The following is a 22,837-nucleotide window of genomic DNA, read 5'->3' as shown; positions in this document are numbered from 1 at the left end:
TCCTTTGGGTGTTTTTGTAAAGTGGGTAAATTCCCGAGATCGAATAAAAATCCGATTCCCAAATATCCCGAAACTCGAGTCTTAAAGTCAACCTCAGAATCTCCCGGAAGCCAAGTTTCAAATTCCGAAATCCGCAATGAATCAAACCCAAATGCGAAGGAACCCCAAAATTTTATTGGCTCGCGGTGTTCGCTAATTGATGCAAATTTTCCCAGGGTGGCTAACCTCTCCGAGAGTGTCCCTACAAATTTTACAAGAAATGGATGAAAGGACGAACAGGTTAGTGCAACTATCAAAGCGTGGTAGTGTTAATGCTGTCTCCCTTTATTGCAGAAGAAGGGGTGAACTAGCATAACAAAGGTGCCCATTGATAGGAAGAAAAGGCAAGTAGAGCCTAAGGGTAGGAGGACGTAAAATCACCTCATCCTTTGGGTGTTTTTGTAAAGTGGGTATGGCTTTCTCTACAAGCCACATACATAGACCATTGGATTAGAGAGATGAGGTGTAGGGTCTAGATTAGTTAGAACACTTTAGGATTTTAGGGTTTCTAAAATGGAATGTTTGTGGAGGAAGTAGATCAAGGGTGGAGATCACCCAAGGAAAGGAAGATGCCACATAGATGGTTAGGATTAGAGTTAAGGATTTAACCCTAAGTATAAAACAAAGAGAGTTCTTGCATGAAGGGGGAGGCCTCATTCCAAAAAAAAAAGGAGAGAGGGAGAAGAACCCACAGCCACCACCTAGCCTCTTCCCCAAAACCGATTCTACCCAACCCACAGCCACCACCTTCTTCTCCGGCAAGCCTACAACCCCTCCATCTTCCTCCTCCATTCCTTCCTACCACCATCAACCTCTACTGCAAAAACCCACCTCTTTTTACATCCGGCAAACCACATCTCTGTCCAGCCGTCATCCATCATCTCCATCTTCTCCGGCGAATCCCACTCCCCCTCCCCGCCGGCGAGCCATCATTTCCATCCTTCTCCTTCAAACCCATTATCCAAACCCTCCACCTCCACTAGCAGCCACCTCTGCAACTTCCGGCCAAACCCATTCCACCTGCAAAACCGAACCACCACCATCAGCCACCACCACCGCACCTCCATCTCCTTCCACCCCAACTCCTTTTCACCAACAACATCCATAGATTCCGGCCCGGAATCCGTCCATTTTCTGCATCCAGCCATACCCCCATCAAAACCCATCTCACTCCCTCAACCTCTGTTTTCCTCCCCAAACCCTCTTTCATCCCCACCTCCTCTGCCATCAAACCCATTTCCATTGTGCCATTTCCACCTCCATCCAGTTGCACCACCACCACCTTCTCCGGTCCGACCCAAACCCACCATCTCCAGCCATCTCTACAAACCCATCTCACCATCTCCGACCCCCATCTCTTCTTCCAGCCACTTCCACAAATTCGACCCACCTCCATTTCGAAGCCACCATCCTCTCCATCCTCACAATCTTCAAAACCCACAAACACATCATCATCAGATCCGGTGATCCTCACTGGAATCCGTGGATTCTTCTGCCATTACCGTGTGCAATAGCCCAATCAACCTCTATATTTTTAAGGAATCCGGCAATCCTACCCGGGCCCCACCATTTTCGGCACCACATTCTGCCACACGAAAATCAATTTGCTTCGTTCGCTTCTTCATTTTCGTTTGGTCTTGGTTACCATCTCTCGCACCGTCAAATTGGAGGGAAGAGCATAGAAAGAAGAGACAATTTTGCATGCTGTTGACCAAAGATTTTGCCAGGCAAGAAAACCAAGGAGAAGGTAATTTTCGATCCATCTTATCTATTCAAATGATGCCATATGTGGTTTGCATTCGCTTTCCTTGTTAAGCTTTGATCCTTTTGTTTCTCAATCCTTGGGTATGGGTTGTTTTCTTATTTGCTGCTAATAGGCTTTTCCTTCCTGACTCATATATAAAGATCTATACTTGGAAAGAGCTCCAGATGGGGTAGATTCTTCGATTCATCTTTCTTAAATCTTGGGTTCTTATATCTTTTAATTTTGAAAGGAAGTAGAGATTGGCATTGGCTTGATTATGCTTGTTTGATAATTTCACCCTTCACTGAGCTTGTTTTCATTTGTTGAGTTTTATATATATATATATATATATATATATATATATATATATATATATATATATACAGAATACTTGTGTAGAGTGTTGTTGTGCATATGCCACCCAAAATGCAGCTAGACCCGCATTATTTGTGTAATCCGAGCCATTCATTGCTTGGCCTCCGGATTAGATAGAATATGCCTAGCTAATTCTCTCCTCATGGAAATCCTGACCATATGACTTCTTAGGTTTGAACCAAGCAATATATGGAGCACCTATGGATCCTATGATTAAGATTATGTTGAAATGATCATAAGTTGGACAATTGAAATCACCTTATAAGAAGGACCTTTTGGGCTTGTGGCAAGGCATAATAAATGAAGGGCTCGAATCACCAAATAATGTGTCACCACTCTGTGTTGATCATCAGGCATTATGAATCCAATATATTGAAATGTCTGACGCATTTTTCTTAATTCTCGTGTTCATTTTGTGTTGGCATAGTGTCGGACCTGTACTCCCATTTGTGGCGAAGTTTTCTCCTAACAACTCTTTCAGATCATGCTTTCATTTTCTGGTTTAATTGTCTGTCTGCATTCCTCTATCTACCATGGTCATGTCATATAGGGGTATATGAGATTAGCTTTTCCTTTTGATATTATAGTTTCCACTCTCATTCATGTAAGAGGCATCTTGGTTGTAGAACTGTTCCCTATACTAACACCTATCTTAAATCCCTTGAGGAAGCAAACTCAGAACTCCCATTTATATTCTCCTTGTGTCAATTTATTCTTAGCCACATCAGCTCGGAATGGTGTTCTAACCACTGGATTAATTCGGCTCATGTTATGGTGGCTTGCAGTTGGATCAGCTTAGATGTTGGTCACCCTCTCTTTTTTTTTGTAGGATCGGTAATCATAGGCATGTTTGCTCTTGGGCTTATATCGGGGAAGAAGCGATGAATAAGCCTAGTTTATTTAGGTTAGGTATCATACATGTGTTTTCCTTGCTTTGTAATCACATGATATGATGAGGCTACCCGGAGCCCCTCCCTTTCCTTCCTCCTTTTCTCCTCGCACCGCTCGAATTTTGTATCAATACCCGCATTTTAAGATGTCTAGAGCTTCTCCATGTCTGTCGAACTTTCGCTAGTGCTTGGGATCGGCACCAGCGTTTGACATTGTCATCATTTTTCGAAAATCTTTCCTCGGGTTTAGGCTATGACGGAATGCTTCTTGAGCCAACCCTTCCCTTCCTGCCTTAGAGTTTTCGCAGGTTAAGGGATTCCTTCCTTTTAGGGTCTGTCATAGAGAGTTTAGGAGTCTGTCCATCCTTTATAGAGTCTAGGAGTCAGTCCTATCATCATAGGGGTTAGGATTTTATCCAACCTATCATCAGATCATGTTCTTCTATCCGCTCTTGCAAGGTATAGGATGCTGTCCAACCCTTGCAGAGTCGTGTTTCTGTCTTTTTCCCCCGCAAAGCATAGGATGTTGTCCAACCTTTGTGGGATATTCAGGAGTCTATTCTCCCCTTATGATGATAGGATTCAGTCCTCTTGTGTCAAAAATTCAAAAAAAAAAACATCAAAAACATCTGAAATACCAAAAATCTCAAAAATCAAGAGTCATTAGAGTGTAGTTAGGAAAATCTGGTCCGAACTACGGATGGCTTGATCCCTAGCTAAGGGGTACGTAGGCAGCTCAGGCGTGCTGCTGGCATCCTGAGTCCAGTCACCATTTTTTTAAATCACCATTTTAAAAATATTTCTCACCTTTTCGTCCACCCAAGTTCAGTCAAACCTTTTTAATAAATATTTTCAAGCGCTTCAAAACAAAAGGCAAAAATGGGCAAGGATGGTGATTGCCAGGTCACTCAGAGCCCTCTTTTCATTCCATTTTCGGTTTTCATCTTGATTTTCCGGTTTTCATCGGTTTTCAGACGTTTTATCGGGTTTTGGGACGGGCGATGACGTAGCGTGGCCCCTTTACAGGGATTGTCCTCGCTGAGCCCAACGATAGGTCATGACGATCGCGAGACTTGTTCGATCTTCAGCAGATTAGGATCGCTGGGCTTGATTCCTTTTGAATCGCCCTCTGAGCCTATCGTGTGTTCCATCTTCTTTCCCCTGGCATTTTTTTGGTTCTTGTACGCCGTTGATTTTCCGATTTCTTTCTTTTCTTACACCTTTTAGCTTGATGTGTGCTTATTTTAGATTTCTCATGCATTCTAGTTTGTTTGTTCTTCTAGCATGCGGGCAATTGCCATTTTCTTGGTCTTATCTCTTGCATAGGCTCGCATGCTAGTGTGTTTACTTTATTGCTTTGATTGCTTAGCTATAGCGTTTATCCATTCGTATTAGCTTGATTATCTATCTAGACTTAGATATTTGCTTTCCTTATCTCATTATATCTGTCATTATCTGCTTAGCTGTAGCTATGCATGCGATTGTTTATTGCTTTCTTAGATGTGATGAGTTAGGATTAGATGCGATGAGTTAGGATTTGGATGTTCACTTTCTTTGCCCATCTCCGGGTCATGCATGATTAGCTAGATGTTATCTCGGGGATATTCGTTCCCATTTCGCATGATTTTCTCCCAAAACTCTTCAAAGTTAATAATAAATGGCATAAGAGACCAGGTGCTCGCACTTGGGCGAATTGGGGGCGCCTAACCCCTTCCCCATTCGTCATCAGGCACGAACCTTTTATATCTCTGGTTATCTGTTGCGACATAGCACAGTATGGGATCCAGGGCCTACTTCCTTGGATGGCGACTCTTTCTTTGTTTAAGGTGCGTCTGGAATCCGGGCTGGTCCCCGAATCGAGAGGTATCTCACTTGACATCGCCGGTCATGCTGTGAGGGGCACTCTTTCGAGAGTTCCTTGGTGGAGCTCTCATTTACGTGGATGATCCTGAGAGACTCGCGTGGGGGCACGTCCCCCCGCCTCTCTCGGATCGGGTTCCACACAACACAGAAGGAGTTTTACCCGCGTTCAAGAATGGCGCTAAAAGAAAAGGCATTGCCAGTAATAGTGAGCACCCCGCCCCCCCCCCCCCCCCCCCCCCAAACTGTAAATTCCTGGCTCTACCCCTGCGATAAGGTGTTGTTGCCTTGCTTGCATTTGCCATTGATTTCATTGCCATTGCCACTCCGAGTCCATTATTGTTGCAATCATCACAACGAATTTCACTGAAGAGACTGTAGAAAGTTTTCTACGTGCCTACTACTGATTACAATATGTATTTTGAAAAGGATTATTATTTATATGTATGCACTTTGAACAAGGTTTTCTAAGAGCGTACTCTCTTATGAGTTATATCATTGAATTTTCGTATTAAGTTACAAATAAGAGAGTAGATTATCAGCAGTGGAATCATGTTCGTTCGATGGCATAGGCACTACGGGTGTAAAATGATCAAATTCGAATCGGATAGTGCTATATCCGAATTCGAATTTGTTTACAATATTCAATATTTGTATCCGTATCCGAATTCGATGGGTAATTATTATTTGTTACCGAATTCGCATCTGACGGATATTATTCGAATTCATAAACGGATGTCCGAATTTAAATCTGAATTCGAGTTCAGTGTCCGAATTCATATCCGAATGTCTGAATTCATATCCGAATTCGAATAAATCATATCCGAATGTCCGAATTCGTATCCGAGATCCACACACAATGACATAACAACATTGATTTTGGAAAATCAAATAACTCAATCAAGAAGAAAGAGACTTAACAGGGTAATGAGAAAGACTACCCTTAAATATGCTATGGCCTTTTGATTGTCCTCCGAACAAACCCCAAATTTAGAGGTCTCTCTTCTTCATTTGAGTAGACAGTCTTTACCCCTTGGAATCGCTAGCAGCGATTGGATCTAGGTGTTAGAGAGGTAGAGAAGGAAACAAGGAGATGGCTTGCGGAGATAATGAAGAACAGAGAAATGGGAAGTCGGATGGGGATAATGGGGTGGAAGTCAGTAGAAATAGAAGGAGATTGAGGTGGCTAATAATGGGGTAAGGGCGGAGCTCTAGCTCCCTCTCTGCTGCACCCTCTCTTTCTCTCTACCTCTCGCTCTCTCTGTTCTGTTGTGAAATGGAGACCGGCTCCCCCCCTTGATTTTTCACCAAATTGATATTTGGTACCCCCCTGAAGCTCTAATTCCTTCCCATTTTATCCATCCAGGGAACTGATACATCCGATCCCCTTTTCTTTCCCTAGACAGCACTTCCAAGTGTACTTTTTATTACTCTTTTTATACCACAGGGGTGGCTTGAGATGGAAAAGGGCCCTAACAAAAAGACTAAATATAGCTCCCATTTTCTTCCCTTGGACAGCCCCCTCTTGGTGTACTTATAGCCACTTTTAATTCAAAAGGGGTGATTCAGGTAAGGCTAGGGGTGGGACAAATGATCTTTTTCTTCTTGAAATGCTATCGGCACAACCATGTTTTGATAAGTGCACCATCTCGTCCGTCTTTTCTTCTCTTAAGCTTGAAAGGGTACTTTGAGAACAAAATAACCTTTTAATGACTCCTAAAGCAAACCAGTAGGCAAGGTGGGTCAACCCGGAAGGGTGTGGCTCTTTGGCGTAAAGTCATGGGTTTGCGTCCCAGTGACGAGCGTTCGAATCCCCCCATGCTTACCCGATGCGCGTGGTTTCCAGGTGATTGCGTGCATCCATAGGGAAATAGTCCTACCCCCGAAGGGGGTGGGGACACCCTTCATTAAGAAAAAAAAAAAAAAAAAAAACAGGCAAGGTGGGTTAGTGAAAATATTGAAACAAGATTTTGTACGGGTACGCCTCTCAGTTTAGGGACCTCAAAACAAAATTTTGATTTTTATACATGTAAGCATAACTACATTGTGTTACATGTATTATGTATACAAAAATATTTCCATAGGATGATCCTAGCCCTCCGATCTATAGCATCATCCTATGGAAATGATTTTTGGGGAACAACCTATTTACGTTGTGTCCCATCACACGGACAGTTTGGATCATCATCCTATGTTGTGGTCCGTACAGTACTTATAGGAAAATATGGGACTATAAAGGCTTACACCATATAACACTAGCCGAAGAAAAATGATCTTCCACTATTTTACGGGACTATATGGGCTCACTCTATTATGGAAACCTCCATAGATCGAAGGGCTAGCATCATCCTATGGAAGAAATTTTTGGGGAACAACCTATTTATGTTGTGTTCCATCACATGTAAGGTTTGGATCATCCTATGATGTGGTTCGAACAATACTTTTTGAAAAAGACGGGCTTACACCATATAAAATCTCATTTTATATTTTCTTTATACACTTTTCCACAAAGTTACAAATTTACAACAATCCAAACCGGGCCAAAGCTAGTTAACTTTAGATAGAAATAAATTAAATAATTAGCCCTCTAAGGCTCCAAGTAACCATATTCATTTAATTTCCCTCTAGAATGTGAAGAGAAAATAATTTTCACGAAAATTGTTTCTATTGTAGTTATTTTGGATTTATTTCTAAGAAAAAATTTTCTATCAGAATTACTTCCATGAAAATTGCTTCTATCTAAAGTTAACTTCCTGTTTGGATTGTCATAAACTTGTAATTTTGTAGAAGAGTTTGGAAAGGAAAAACTTTTGTAACATTTGTTATTTGTTAAAGGGACTTCTTAGCAACTATTTAAAAAAAAAAAAACTGGACTCATTGGATATTACGTGATTCTTAAGAACTATTTACCAATTATTTTACAAACTAGGGAGTTATATTAAATAAATATTAAAATGTAAATATATTTCGATGGCAAAAATATAAATCTAATTATATTTGAGGTGTTCCTCCGGCAAAAATGTAAATCTTATTTGATGGTATTATTAATAATAAATATTAATAAAAATAAAATGATTCCGGATACGGATTCGGATACGAATATGGATTCGGATATACGGATAATGATATTCAGGATATTCAGGATATTCAGATACGGATGCAGATATAGATTCGGATTTTAAACGGATCGGATGTACCATTTACCAGATTCGTATCCGCTAAGAGCCGGATATCTCATAAACGGATTCGAATAATATCTGCTTGAAACGGATTAGAATAATGTTCGCTTTAAACAGATTCGGATGCGGATGGTAATCAAATTTTCGAATGTCCATTTACACCCCTAATAGGCGCTAAGATAAAAGAGGTTATAAACGCAAGAGCATTAATTATTAGAGCCCCAACCCCAACTATATATCATAGTATTGTATACAGTAGGGTTGCAACTTGGGTCGGGTTGGGTCCAACCTGAGAACCCATTTTTTCCAACCCGAACCTGACCCGACCCGGGTTCAACCCGAGTTTTTAAGCTTAAAAAATAAAAAATGTCGGATTTGACTCAGCTCGGATTGCCCAAACTCTCAACCCGGGTTGGGAAAACTCAACCCGACCCGTTTTTTTTTCGGGTGAACCCGACCCAAGTTGTGCACCACTAAATAATTGGTAACTAAGTATTAAAGAGTCATGCATAAAAAGCAGACTCGCACCCTCTGGCGTTCGAAAGTCATCCCCGTGTAAATCGCAGTGAGTCATGGCGAAAGTGGAATCCATCGTTCTACTCTATGCTTTGTTGCTTTCATCGATACCCATCTCCCATTCCTCCAAAAAACCAGTTCCAATCGCTAGAAAAGAAGATATTCCCTTCATCAAATGCCAGGTCTGTCAGAAACTCTCCGCCCAACTCTACCACCAAGTCAAGAAAAAAGAGACCCAAATCTCCCCCAAGAAGGTATTCTTCATAAAGATTCAATTTTTCAATCTATATTCATTTGCTTTTGTAGTCATGTAAATGGGTCTTTTTTTCCTTTCTTACTAGATAAGAAGGTATTCTTCATAAAGATTCGATTTTTCTATCTAAATTTAATTGCTTTGGTAGTCATGTAAATGGGTTTTTTTTCCCTTTCTTACTAGATAAGAAGGTATTCTTCATAAAGATTCGATCTTTCTATCTAAATTTAATTGCTTTGGTAGTCATGTAAATGGGTTTTTTTCCCTTTCTTACTAGATAAGAAGGTATTCTTCATAAAGATTCAATTTGTCTATCTATTTTTAATTGCTTTGGTAGTCATGTAAATGGGTCTTTTTTTTCCTTTCTTACTAGATAAGAAGGTATTCTTCATAAAGATTCAATTTTTCTATCTATATTTATTTGCTTTGGTAGTCATGTAAATGGGTCTTTTTTTTCCTTTCTTACTAGATAAGAAGGTATTCTTCATAAAGATTCAATTTTTCTATCTAAATTTAATTGCTTTGGTAGTCATGTAAATGGGTTTTTTTCCCTTTCTTACTAGATAAGAAGGTATTCTTCATAAAGATTCAATTTTTCTATGTATTTTTAATTGCTTTGGTAGTCATGTAAATGGGTCTTTTTTTTCCTTTCTTACTAGATAAGAAGGTATTCTTCATAAAGATTCAATTTTTCTATCTAAATTTATTTGCTTTGGTAGTCATGTAAATGGGTTTTTTGTTTCTTTCTTACTAGATTGCTAATTAGCTACTTATTATTCGTTTTGTTTTGGATTAGGTTTCGGAGTTCGAGATCATTGAACTTGCGGAAAATATTTGTAATTTGAAGAAGGAAGAAGGGGATTGGATTCTTCAGATTGATATCGTCGAGAAGGGTAATGCTTTGGAGGTAACAATGACTTATCTTCTTTTTTTTCCCTGATTTTTTATTGTTGTTAAAGGATTTCTGTTTTTCCCTATCTGGGTTTGTATTTCCAAAACTAATATGAGTAAGAGTGTTTTAGATGGAATATTTCAATTATTGGGAAAATTGGGTGAGTTCATGATTCGACACAGAAAAAGAACAGAATTGGTAACCTGAGAGTTGTTTTGTAAATTAACTTGATTTAGATTAAAAAACCCGTTAGAATTCTCTGTTTTCTCCCCTGTTTTTATATTTAATGAATGCAGATTGATATCATGTTTTTGCTGAATAATATTCTAATTATCTTATGCTATGCAAACACTAACACAATGTACTAGCTAGACACTATCTTTAGATTATGTTTTTTCAAATCATGGCACTGTCTAATGTCTATCTCATTCAATAACACAATGTAATAGCCAAACATATTATCCTTCACTTAATGTCTATCTAACTCAATAGCACTGTCATTTTCTGGACCTTGCTTTTAGAAGAAATCAAAATGTAAAGTTGGCATAACTTGTTGAAATTTGTAGCGTGTGATACTTTGATGTATCTGAATAAGTGACCGGGATTTGTTTATTACATGAAGCTGAGTAGACTCTTGATTGGGTAATTTGATTTCACTTCATTCTCAACATAAGTTGCAAAATGTTATTAGAATGAGTAATGCACTGATACATGGCTGAGCTAGACAAAACATCGTTCAGTAATTCAAATATGGTCACCAATTGAATTATCCTGATTTATCACATCAAAGGAGTATGTGGTGCTATCTGTATTTTTTTTTTAAAAGGTATATGGTGCTATCTGTAACAGTCAAATAGGTTGGGAAGTCTTGTCTGTTTGATTAACTCCGTTGTTTTTCATTTTGTTATATGTTGCAGCTTCTAGCAATAGATATGTGAATATGACTGCAAGTACAATATACGAATGATTTGTTGCTTCTTATGCAAACCCGAAGTTAGTGACTAGAAAAATTACCATTCTAAAATATGAAAACCTTTAGTTGTTAATCACTGCCTGAACTGCAGATGCCATACCTAAAGAAGGAATGATGAAGTCTAGACTTCCTTGGTTAATTGAACTCATAGTGCTTCCAAGCAATTTTGATTGTATTTGGATTGTGAAAGACACTTCATTTATTTTTTTTCATTATTTTGTTTCTTTTCACAAAGCCTATGGATGATATTCTCCTGCAGGGCGAATTTGACCCGACATATTAGCCAACTGTTCTTTTATCCTTTCCCTCATTTATTTCTCATTTCATTGACCACTAGTATTTGTTCTTCTTTCTGATGTTCGTTTTTCTTCATCAATGAATGTTTGATCTGTAAAAAGAAGTCAAACTGATCCTGCTGACATGTAATTTCTTATCACAATCAATTTTTAAACTCTTGAATGCCAACTATTGTTATTGTGCTGTTGTTTTCATGTTTGTGCATTGAGATATTGCATGTAGGATGAATATCTACGGCAAGGTCAAACAAGAATTTCTCAAATATATATTAGCAAACTTAAAAGTGAATAGAAGGTTTTCGATTTTTGTTGTTTTGCAATCCTAGAACTTTCAAACATGTTTAAGGTGGAAACATTTTTGTTGGTATGGCTTCTTAACCTTTTTTCTCATATTAGTTTCATCCTTTCTCCAGCTTGTTGACCAAGACACTGAAGGACAGTGTAATTCTGAATGTAAAACTATTGAGAGGGCTTGTCAAGAGGTGATGTAGCTATGCTTGTTTTTCTTACCAGGGTTATTTACGAAATTAGTTTGTTTGCATACATAATTCTTTCTTTCTTAGTACAAGTGAAAATGTATTGAAGACTGATTAGAATTATATGGTATGCTTAACTAGAAGGGGTACATAATACTGGATATGATAGTGACATCATGATAGTTATCTACAATTGATTTTCTTGTATCAAGTATTTAAGGTTCAGAAACACAATATGCATCAGAGTCTCAGACACTCCAAAATCTGACTTCATCTTTTGAAATAGGGTCCATCTTTTGTACAAAACATCTGTGTTTTCGATGATGCAAGCATCTTTTTTGTATATATCCTCTGACTGAAAACACAAAATGTATTGGGTCATACATATTGGTACCAACATCATAGTTATCTGAAGCTCACTAGTAGGGTTGGAAGCTTTCTTTGAAAGCTAAATTCTTCTCGCTTCTGAAATTTAGCTGAGGCATGCTTCCTCTTAATTGATTACACTTCATTTTTAGGTACTTTCCCCCCTAAAGGAGCGATGTTTCCCTTTTGGTAGTGCCAAAAAAGTCTATTTAAAACTTGCAATTCCTTTTAATTACTATAAGCCTATTTAAGATCATAGAAATACCATTTGAAGTTTCAACTAAAAATTTTCTTTAAAAACTTACCTTAACTCTTAAGCTAATCTTTTAATACTGCATTGATTAAATGAATAAAAAGTCAAACTTGTAAAACTATAAATCCCTATAGTTGTAACCCTAATAAGCCATAAATTGCTTCTTAATTTATCTTTAACCCTTTATTTACCCCCCCCCCCCCCCCCCCCAAAAAAAACCTACCGTAACCCTAATTCTTCCTATATGTTTTTGTTTGCTTTTTAGTGATTTTTCTTACATGCTTCATGATCATTATCCATGATGCTTCCCACACTCGGTCTTTTCTTTCCCCATGGTTCCTTGAGGGTCCCATCTCCCATATTTTATATTTTATCTTTTCATGAGCCCTTGGTTGTCATTTGCATTCTGCATCCTTTCTCACACTCATTTCTTGCTCTGGGAACTACATACCAAACACACTTAAATCCATGGGTTATGGCTTTAATGGATTTTAAAATAGGACATTATTTGAGGAGGCCAAGAAACAAAAAAAAAATGCATGCATCATCGAAAAGATATTTGTATATGCGAGGTGCCGAGGATAATACTTCGAATGGATCCACCTGTTAACGGTTAGTAGTCACCTTCCACTATTGCAGGCTCTGAAAAAAGATGTGGGAGCTTCACTCTACACTGCAACACCCAAACCTTGGCTTCAAAAGTAACCATAACCATTATAATGTGATCCCTAATAATCCCACCCACTCCAGCAGAAGGGACATATTACCTGTAGGTCAATTTATTCTGCTACGTGTCTGTTTTAACTTTCTCTTGTTTCTTTTCACTGTTTGGTTTGGCCGGGGCCATCTCGTCTCCCATTGTAGTGTACTGTTTTTCTGTACTATTGATACATTTTTACAGTTAGCTTTAAAAACAGATAAGGCTCTGGATATATTGTATATATCAAACATGAAAAAAAAATGCATTTAGGGTCTGTGGAACATATATTTTATTTCTTATGGATTGGCATATATTACATTCAAATATTTACATTTTTGTCTACCCTAATATTTGTGGAAACTATAAAACAATGGCAAAAACCTAGGAGTCAACTATGCCTGCCCCGGTCTTTCGGTGAGTAGACTTGAAAGGGTACACTAGTTGGTCAAGTTGAGCCGATCAATCAGAATATGATGAAACAAATTTGATATAAATTGCATAGCATAGGAATACAAGTAAAACAAAGTAGACAAGTATAATGACCTATCACATTTGAGAAAGGAAGTGGTGGGTAAAGAATATAAGAAAGACAAGAAGAGTATCAAATAAAATTGTGAAGGAGAGATGAAAAGGGAAGGGAGATGATAAATGTAGTCTTGTTTTGCGATTAAAATCCCTTTTATTAGTTTTATGACTAATGTTTTTTGTTTCTTTTCTTTTTGTGTTTTCTCTAAAACGTCGGAAAGCACTAAAAGGCAAGGTTGCCAGGGCGGGAATCGAAGGCTCCGAGGATGGTTGGGAGCGGAAATCGTGGGTTTGCCGAAGAGTCGCCAGAGAGTTTCTGGGGATTCGTCGGGGATTTGCTGGGGATTCGCCAGAAGTCGCTAGGGAGTTGGGAATCGCCAGGGATTCGTCGGGGATTCGCCTGGGAATCACGGTTCACAAAATTGGGAATCGGGGTTCCCAAAATTGGGAATTGGGGTTCCGACAAATCCGAACCGCGATTCCCAATTTTCAGGGATTCGATTCAATTCCCGAATCCGATCCGCGTTCCGGGGAATCGGGATTCCCCAGTCCAGGGAACGAATCCTGCTTCCTTGCTAAAAGGTGACGTTGTGGTAAAATATAGGGGTGGTTATTCGGTTAAAACCGAACCGAATAGACCGAAATTTGGAAACCGAAATAATTTCGGTTCCAAATTTCGGTAACCGAAACCGAACCGAAATTTGCCAAAAACCGAACCGAAACCGAACCGAAATTTTATTCGGTTATTCGGTTATAACCGAATTGTGGGAGAAAAGAGGGAAAAAAATCAAAATCTCGGTTTGGATCGGAGGGCTAGGATCATCCGATCGAAATGATTTTTTGAGCATAACCTAATTAAGTTGTGATCAATCAAATTGACGGTTTTGATCATCCTACGGAGTACACATATAGCACTTTTTTTGGGGAAAAAATGGTTTTCATCCATTATTTCGGTTAATTCGGTTAACCGAATTTATTTTTTATAAAACCGAAACCGAAACCGAATAACCGAATTTCCGAAAAAAAAAACCGAAACCGAACCGAAAAGAAAAAAACCGAACCGAATCAGCCAATTCGGTTCGGTTCGGTTCGGTTATTCGGTTTTAACCGAATAATGCTCACCCCTAGTAAAATATGGGGCACATTTGTCGTCACCCAAGGGGAAAAAGAGTACAGGCTAAGGCCTTCTTGGTGGTGGGGGTGAATGAATTTCTAATCCTCCCATTCAATTACATACATACACGTGTGTGTGTGTGTGTGTGACCATGTATAGCTATACAGGATTATGTTTCTATAGTATTGACCGTATTTGTGATATTAGATTATAACATTACCATGCATGCACATTGATACTTTTTTTTCATGTTTACATTGATGCTTTTTTTCATTTTTTTTAAAGAAAAATTTAACCAATTTATCGACTCATTTGGCTCACCCAAGTTGAAAAAGACGGATGGGTCTACTCTCGCAGCCTCTAGGTGAGACCAAATTGGAAACAAGTTGTGAAACTACCGTTACTCCAAAAGCTTAAGCTGTTGCAGAAAGGTATTTTTAATCTTTTATACTTTAACACTCCCCCTCGCGTGTGGCCCCTCTTTCTAGGGTTGTCCTACACATGGCATATGTGGCCCCTCTTTTGGGTTTGGCCATTGCATGTGGATTTTTCTATCCGGGAGGTTTGAACTCAGGACCTTTGGCTCTGATACCATGTGAAACTACCAGTTACTGCAGAAGCTTAAGCTGTTGGAGAAAGGTATTTTTAATCTTTTATACTTCAACACGAGTTTTGAGCACTAATAGAAATATGAATGTATGTAACATCAAATATGACATGCATGAAATATGTTATCAAATTCCCAAAGATAATGAAACATGGCATTTTGGTCCTGCTGCTAATACTGAATTCGAATTTATTCTCATTTAGCTGCATATGTGATTAACCACGTGAGTGTGCATGCACACAGTCCAATTCTCCACATGCACTCCCATACTTGGAGATTTGATTGCCATGTCATTCCTTACAGATGGGTCTACACTTTTTATTGAGAGAGAGAGAGAGAGAGAGAGAGAGAGTAAAGGGTTTCTGCGCTCGAGTGCAAAAACAGGTGTGGGCCCACATTGTTGGGGGGGATCCAAAGCATTCATTTGGAAGGCCCTTTCATGGATAGGGTGTCCACCAAAAATCAGCTCCATTGGATCATCTTAGGGTGTCCATTTGTGGGGTGAAAAAATGGGCAGTTTAGTGGACAAACAGTATCTGTCCATTTGTGTCTTCATACATATATATACGACAGACACATGCATATATTGTGTTATATCAGTGGGTGAACATATGCATCTTCATACATTGCATGTTAGGAGATTGAATCTATATAAAGAGTAAATGAAGCCTTTATGTATCAATCAGTTAATTTTTCTTCATTCTGACACAGTTCTATCTGTCAACTGTACCTTATCATCCCAGATAACATATTTCTTTGATTCCTTTGCAGAAAGTTTTTTTTTTTCTTGAATGGTTCCTTTGCAGAATGTTGCTTGTGTTTTCAAACAAAAAGTTTTGACTGTGTTGATCTTGCACATCTAACACTTGACTTGATGCTCATACATACACACTTGTGGACATAATGTACTCAGATAACACAAAGACGCGTGTATAAGAAGCTTTTATATCATCTGGTAACATATTTCTTCAAATTCTTTGTGGATGTTGCGTAAAACTGAATAACATTTTAGTTGTTGAAGGGGTTTTCACAGATGGCTATGACACGCTTCGTTTCTCAATTTTCTTGATAGTTAATTCACTGATTTGCAATTAGCTTGACACATTCCTCTCTTTTTTGTAATTACAATGTCTCCGTACATTTTAGTATTTAATATGCTAAGCCAATATAAATAAAATTTCTTTGTTATCATTAAACATCTTCCTGAACTCTTTGCAGGTCATGGGGTATTCTGATACTGATGTAGCTGAATTTCTGTTTAAAGGCAAGCCTCAAATTGATTCATTGGTGAATTTTCTCTGTGATGACCTTAGTAAAGCATGCTCTGCCAAGCCACCTCCAATTCCAAAGGTAATTGCAGTTTGAGAGTCATTTGAAAGCGAAGGCAACTAAATGCTCCTATTTTCTGTTCATGATATCTACATTCATAGGGGAACATCCCAAGAACTCTTTTTTGTTCCTTGTTAAAACAAGCAAGTCGTCATCTTTTACTTCATGGTACTCTTGTTTTTGTTTAGTTAAGTTCACCATGGTCCTTGTGGATATATCATACATTGTAGTACTTTGGGAAACAAGGTGCATGTTACGTATTTCCTAAATTAGCTAAGCATTGGCAACATTTGACAAGCATATAGCACAGGAATTTTCTAGTATCCAGGAAACTTCAGATTTGAAGGCCTTGAGAATCATCAGACTACAATGCTGAATTATGCTTAATGACAGGTTGTAGCCAATATGCTATGATACATGGAGGAATTTCACTACATTTAGTGACTGGGCAGAGGAAAAATAGATTATGACCCACATAAATCTCCTGAATTTACTTGAAAAAGTAAAAATGCTTCTGAAAATGCAAAACAATTTCACAAGTGGATGCTAATTTGCTTCCGAAATGCCTTTAAAAACAATTGATGGTAGCAGTTATGGGAACATGATTGTGACCTTATCTATTCTAGCTAAATTGGTATGACTGTTCTTAAACCATGTTCTCCGTCAAAGGGCCTCAAAATTTCACAGGCAATCAACACGTAGTAAAGCTAAACTTTTAGCTTAACCTTGCCCCGCTAAGGGCTCTCATGGATTGAAATGTTAAGCATGGTGTTGAACATTTCTATGCTTGAAGCTTTTAGCCACATAAACTGCCATTGTCCTTATCTCAGTCCAACTAAAAAAGGGTATTTCTCCTCCATCCTTTTTTTTGGGAGATGATATTTCCACCCCCGTGCAGTACGCATTCGCTCCCTTATAATGTGAACAGTACGCAACTTTAATGCTTTTTGACGTCAAAACACCCTAAAAGGGGGCGAATGCGTACTGCAGGGGGGTGAAAATATCATCAACCTTTTTTTTGTCATAGTTTGTTGATTAAGAAATTCATAAGAATTCTTTTTTGCCTCGTGGATTTGAATGGTGTTGCTTGTTAATTCAGATCTAGGTCTAGGGCTTTTCATGGTGTAAGCTCAATCCTTGTCAACATCCATGAAAATAATTCATGGGGATATTTCTAATGTTAATTATCATACAAATTTTTCAAGTAGTAAGTTGTTTATCATTGATAAAATTCTAAGATTTATGGACATATTATGAGTTTCCTATGGTGTCTTGCAGGATAGGATTCCAGGAGAACCCTTTATTCCCAAATCATCTAAAGAGGCTGAAATGGAGAAGATTTTGAAATCCATGCAGGTAACTTCAGCAACTTGACACTGGCCGCACTAAAATTTGCTATAGTAAGTTGGATGTTCTAAGCTGCTATTTGCTTTCTCAGGGTATGCCAGGAGCTCCAGGCATGAAAATGTACTCAAAAGAAGATTTGTTGAATCAAAATTTTGGTGACGAAGATGCCGATGAAGATGACGACGACAATGATGAATTCCCTTCGAAATTGGTATATATATTATTTTCTGCAATCAATGTTCAAGACATGTGCTTGCTAATGAGTTATGGAAGATTGATGCCTTTGGTTCTACTATTGAAGTTTCAGTTCCAAGGCATCTGATATGCAAAAACATGTCTCCTTTGTTGGGTTGCAGGGTAAAGTGTTGAGAGAGAAAAAATTTGCCAAAGCAGATTGGAAGCTGAGGATTGTGGAAGGAATCAGAGACACATGGATAAGAATACAGTGGCGTTTAAGCAAGGCGTCTCAACAGGTACAAAAGTGGTGGAGGGGAAAAAAGACGAGTTCGAAAGCTACCAAGACCGAGCTTTGAGGACCTCGTTCTAAGGAGTTTTCGCATGTTTCTTTCGGTTTGAAATTTGCAATTATTTATCAGAAATGTCAGTATTGAGATGAAATAGAGCTTGAAATCAGTTGTTAGTCTACTGAAATTTTGTTTATTTTTGGAGACCTTTGTAAACTATTTGAGAATTCGGCATTCATGTCCTAGAATTCGTGCGTCACCATCTGAGACTTGAACCAAAGGCCCATAAAATTTGATGCTTGATATGTAATTTGATTGGTTTCATCTGATTTAGTAGACAAGACCAGCCCGAAATCTTCGAAACTCTTGGTGAACATCCCATCCATAACATAACGGGGTACAGAATCCAAGTGACCAGATCACATTCACCTGGTATATATGGGCCAAAAAATTGCCTTTTTTTTTTTAATGGTTCCAAAAAAATGCCGGTTAAGCGGGTTTGTTCTCTAGCTACGAGATTGGAAAGTGTTAGGCACCAACTCCGTCCGACTAATGCTTTTTCTCATTATTAGCATAAAAGAACGTTTAATCTTGCTTCTTAATACATTTTGGACGCAATAGTATCCTAATATGCTTTTATCACCAGATAGGATAAAATATGAAAATGAACAAAACTCTAAACCCCTCATAACAGGAAATTTTTTAGGGGTGCAAGTCAGGTTGGGTCGGCTTAAGGCCAACCTGACCTGACCCGAGGAACCCATTTTTCCAACCCGAACCAGACCCGACCCGAATTCCAACCCGATGAGGTTCAACCTGACCTGACTTGAGGAACCCATTTTTCCAACCCGACCCGACTTCAACCCAACCCAACACCAGTTTTTAAGCTTAAAAAAATAAAAAATTATAAAAAAATGTTGGGTTTCACTCGGGTCGGGTTGCCAAAGCCTCAACCCGAACCTGAACTCAACCCGACCCAACCTTTTTTTTTTTTTTCTGGTTGAACCCGACCCGAGTTGACTTGTAAGGTTTTTTGGATATTCATTTAAACGGCTCGTGCAGAATCTAATCCGCCATATATATGGATTCTGGACAATTAGTTCAGATTTGACATGAATTCTGGAATTTCGAGTTTTAAATGAAAACAATTTAAATCTACCACCATTCTAACATGTATGATGATTACTAAAAAGGCTCAAAGAGAAAATATGAAAGAAAATTGAATGACATTTAAAACTAATTAGAACAGTCCTATGCGTGCTTGATGATCAGTGTATAGAATTAGGCAGCTGGTTATAAGGCTCTTCAAAACCAGATTTTGAGATTAAAAGGAGGGATAACTTACTGCTATACGCACCCCAAGTCTATATGGTTACATTATGATTTATCACTTCCCTAACATGGTTTGCTCTAATTCAGACGCCTAGCATGTTTTTTCATAGCCCATGTTTTGGTATCATTTTCTTGAACGAATGAACACGGTTTGTTCTAATTCAGACCCCTAACATGTTTTTTCATACCATAGGATGATCCAAATGGCCCATTATATGGGCCAGAGCCTAAATAGCCTAAATAGGTTGTGCCCCAAAAATCATTTCCATAGGTTGATCCTAACCCTCCCTAAATGTTAAGAGTCTTGATCCTAACCCTCTGTAGATCGGAGGGTTGATCCTAACCCTCTATAAATCATTTCCATAGGTTGATCCTAACCCTCCGATCTGAATGTTAGAGTGTTGATCATGACCCTCTCTTACATTACATGCATCATGCATATACGTGCACACACCATATAACTTCACATAACTGTGCTTCTTCAAAAGCTATTTACTCTGTACTATGTTCTTGCAACTTTTCCTCGTTTGATGCACCTTTTCTTTTTTCTTTACACTGTCTATGTCAATGGATGTAAAATGGGCGTAAAATTTTATGTCCATTTTGATTAGTGTCCTTTTCCTTGTTTTTCCGGCCTTTTCTCACACTCTCTTCACCCATGCCCCCTGCAGTCTCTCCTCCTCGCACCCACGCGCCTGCCCTAGCCCTCTCTCACCACTTGACAAACTAAAATTCCACAGAAAAAATTTTCATGGCAGATAAACACGGTCTTAGGAAAAACATAAAGAAAGGATACAAGAGAAACACTGGTTTAACGTCTAGTAAGTCATATCGATCTTTTATCATGATGTAGTTCGACTGATACATAAACAATTGCTGTCAGGAAGATTGCAAACTAACAGAGATCACCCCTCTCCAATATTACCTCTGCTGAAACTCTTGTCCAGAGGCCATGGTGCACCTGCCATTACAGCTTCAATTTCCCACCTCTCTCGCGGACAGTTACTGAGGTTCTTGCAACCATTGCAAGTAATATGCTGAAATTGTGAAACAAATACAGTCAGAGATCATGAGTAACAAAGATAGCATCTTATTTAACTATGACACTTGTTCTTGGCTAGTTCTACCATGAACACCATGAATGCTTCATATCGAAAGATTATAATAATTCGTTTTGCTTTTCTGCTTTCCCTTTTTATTCAGTTATTAAGTCTAGTTGCTTGTATTACGCATAGGGCAAAAATGAGGAAAGCTGATGTTATTCACCACTGGGTGAAGGATTATGCTTTGCCCACTTAGGTTTCTATCAGTATTTGTGTAATAATGACAATTCTTATGAATCTAAAAACATATTTGTATTTTATAAAAGTCCAAAGCTCGCGTGTAATAATATAGACATGTAATAAAATAAGCCAATAATATAACTGCATGAACAAATCAAATGTATTGGGTTTCCAGAGGTCTTGAAACTGATACCTTGTCCTTGGTTCAACACTATCACAGATCACTCTTCAAGTTATTGTTAGAAAGGTTAAAATAGCCTCATCAAGGATATATATGGAAATTGTACATGGGACTATAAAAGTCATATAAACCATCATATTAACCTCTCTCTCTCTCTCTCTCTCTCTCTCTCTCTCTCTCTCTCTCTCTCTCTCTCTCTCTCTCTCTCTCTTCCTCTATCTTTCTCCTTTCTTTTTATCTCATATGTTTAACTTTATATTAGGGGTGCAACTCGGGTCGGGTTCAACCCGAAAAAAAGTTGGGTTGGGTTGAGTTCGGGTTGAGGGCTTAGGCAACCTGACCCGAGTGAAACCCAACATTTTTAATAGTTTTTTATTTTATTTTCTAAGCTTAAATCTCAGGTTGGGTCGGGCTGAACTCAGGTCAGGTCGGGTTGGAAAAAAAGGGTTCCTCGGGTCGGGCGGGTCGAACCTTGTCAGGTTGGAACCCGGGTCGGGTCGGGTTGAATAAATGGTTGCTCGGGTTGGGTTCGGGTTGGCCTCAACCCGACCCGAATTGCACCCCTACTTTATATGGTATCAGAGCTGATGAGCATCAAGATCTCACACTATGGGCAAGGATCCCATCTTTCAAAGAGGCATTTAATCTACTTCAATCCTATCATGGATTCTTTCTTATATCCTTCACTTCTCTTTCTGTGAAGTTTGAACCCTCCTCCTTCCCTTTACATTCGAAACCCTAGATCTACCACTTCTCCCTCTTAAAACCCTACATCTTCACTTCTCCCTCTTAGAACCCTACATCTTTCCATTTTCCTATCTTAATCTTCCCATCTCCTAACCTTCGACAGAGCATTTTCTTTCTGCCCTCTTGCTTTTATCTTCTCTTTGCTAATGTGCACCTCACTGGAGGCTCACATTAGTATTTAAGTGCAACGTGTTTAAACATAAAGATAGGTCTCATCTTTTACTTAAGTTACGTGCATTTTAGCATCCAGCTTAAAAGAAAGGTGCAAGTTAGCACCATCCCTACAAAATTCATCACCAAACCATGCACACCCTTCGTAACATAGCAAAACCCAAAACTCCATCTTCTTCCATCTGTTGATCTTTCAAACTCCAACTCCACTGCGAAAAGGCCCTCTTTCAAACTCCAACTCCACTGCGAAAGGGCCCTTATTCTCCTCTTCCTTTCTATACCCTGTTTATCCATTATTGTAATTCTTTCAAAAGATTCCTGTCTTTCCCATTCCATTCAAATGGAACCCATTCCCTCCTTTTCCCTACTCCATCTCACCCTGCCACTACCAAACTCAATAATGATAACTACCTCCTTTGGAAAGGTTAATCCTTCACATTGCCTAAGCGTAGGGCATTGTAGATCTTCTTGAATGAATGGTTTTATGACCTAATGAATCTGTGAAGGGAACAGGTGAGAGAACATTCTTGAAGAAATACAAACCCAAGATTGGGAGAATCCACCCTATGAGGCGTGGCATGCAAATGATTGTGCTTTATAGAAAGCAATTGTAGACTCCTAGCACAATAATTCAAGGCCCCTATTTACACCTTTGGGCAGAGATTCAAACTTGCAAGAAAGGCTCCCCGTGCCCCAAAAAATATCTCCTAAAGATGAAGAATATGTACAGTTTGCAGCAGCAAACAATACCTTGAAGAACATGAAAAGGTCCTTGGATTTGGGTTGGTTAAAATGGACGGGTATAGGATCATCCTAACCCTTGGATTTGGTATGGTTAAAATGGACGGGTATAATTTTCCACAAATCTACCCATTTTTCGCCTCCATAAATGGAAGGGTTAGGATGATCCAATGGAGCTGATTTT

The 22,837-nt window shown here is 38.8% G+C and overlaps 2 protein-coding genes across 2 annotated transcripts in view; one reads left to right on the top strand and one right to left on the bottom strand.

Annotated features, from left to right (window-relative positions):
• Nucleotides 1-8,602: 8,602 nt before the first annotated feature.
• Nucleotides 8,603-18,552, top strand: LOC143851537 (uncharacterized). Its single transcript, XM_077361006.1, has 7 exons — nucleotides 8,603-8,857; nucleotides 9,653-9,763; nucleotides 11,431-11,499; nucleotides 16,277-16,408; nucleotides 17,666-17,743; nucleotides 17,826-17,945; nucleotides 18,091-18,552. Exons 1-7 carry the CDS (start codon nucleotides 8,660-8,662, stop codon nucleotides 18,265-18,267), a joined length of 885 nt encoding a protein of 294 aa, XP_077217121.1. The 5' UTR covers nucleotides 8,603-8,659; the 3' UTR covers nucleotides 18,268-18,552.
• Nucleotides 18,553-20,300: 1,748 nt separating this feature from the next.
• The window catches only part of LOC143851533 (Metallopeptidase M24 family protein), a 38,526-nt gene continuing 35,989 nt past the window's right edge, over nucleotides 20,301-22,837 (bottom strand). The window contains exon 16 of the mRNA XM_077361000.1: nucleotides 20,301-20,567. Coding sequence (XP_077217115.1) covers nucleotides 20,436-20,567 — 132 coding nt within the window. The 3' untranslated portion in view covers nucleotides 20,301-20,435. The remainder of the gene's footprint in view (nucleotides 20,568-22,837) is intronic.

This window comes from Tasmannia lanceolata, unplaced genomic scaffold, assembly GCF_043159265.1.
Source record: "Tasmannia lanceolata isolate RefF3 unplaced genomic scaffold, GAP_Taslan_0.1 ptg000003l, whole genome shotgun sequence".
Taxonomy (NCBI): Eukaryota; Viridiplantae; Streptophyta; class Magnoliopsida; order Canellales; family Winteraceae; genus Tasmannia; species Tasmannia lanceolata.
The sequence above is the reverse complement of the archived record's forward strand: the minus strand, read 5'-3'. Positions and strand labels throughout refer to the sequence as shown.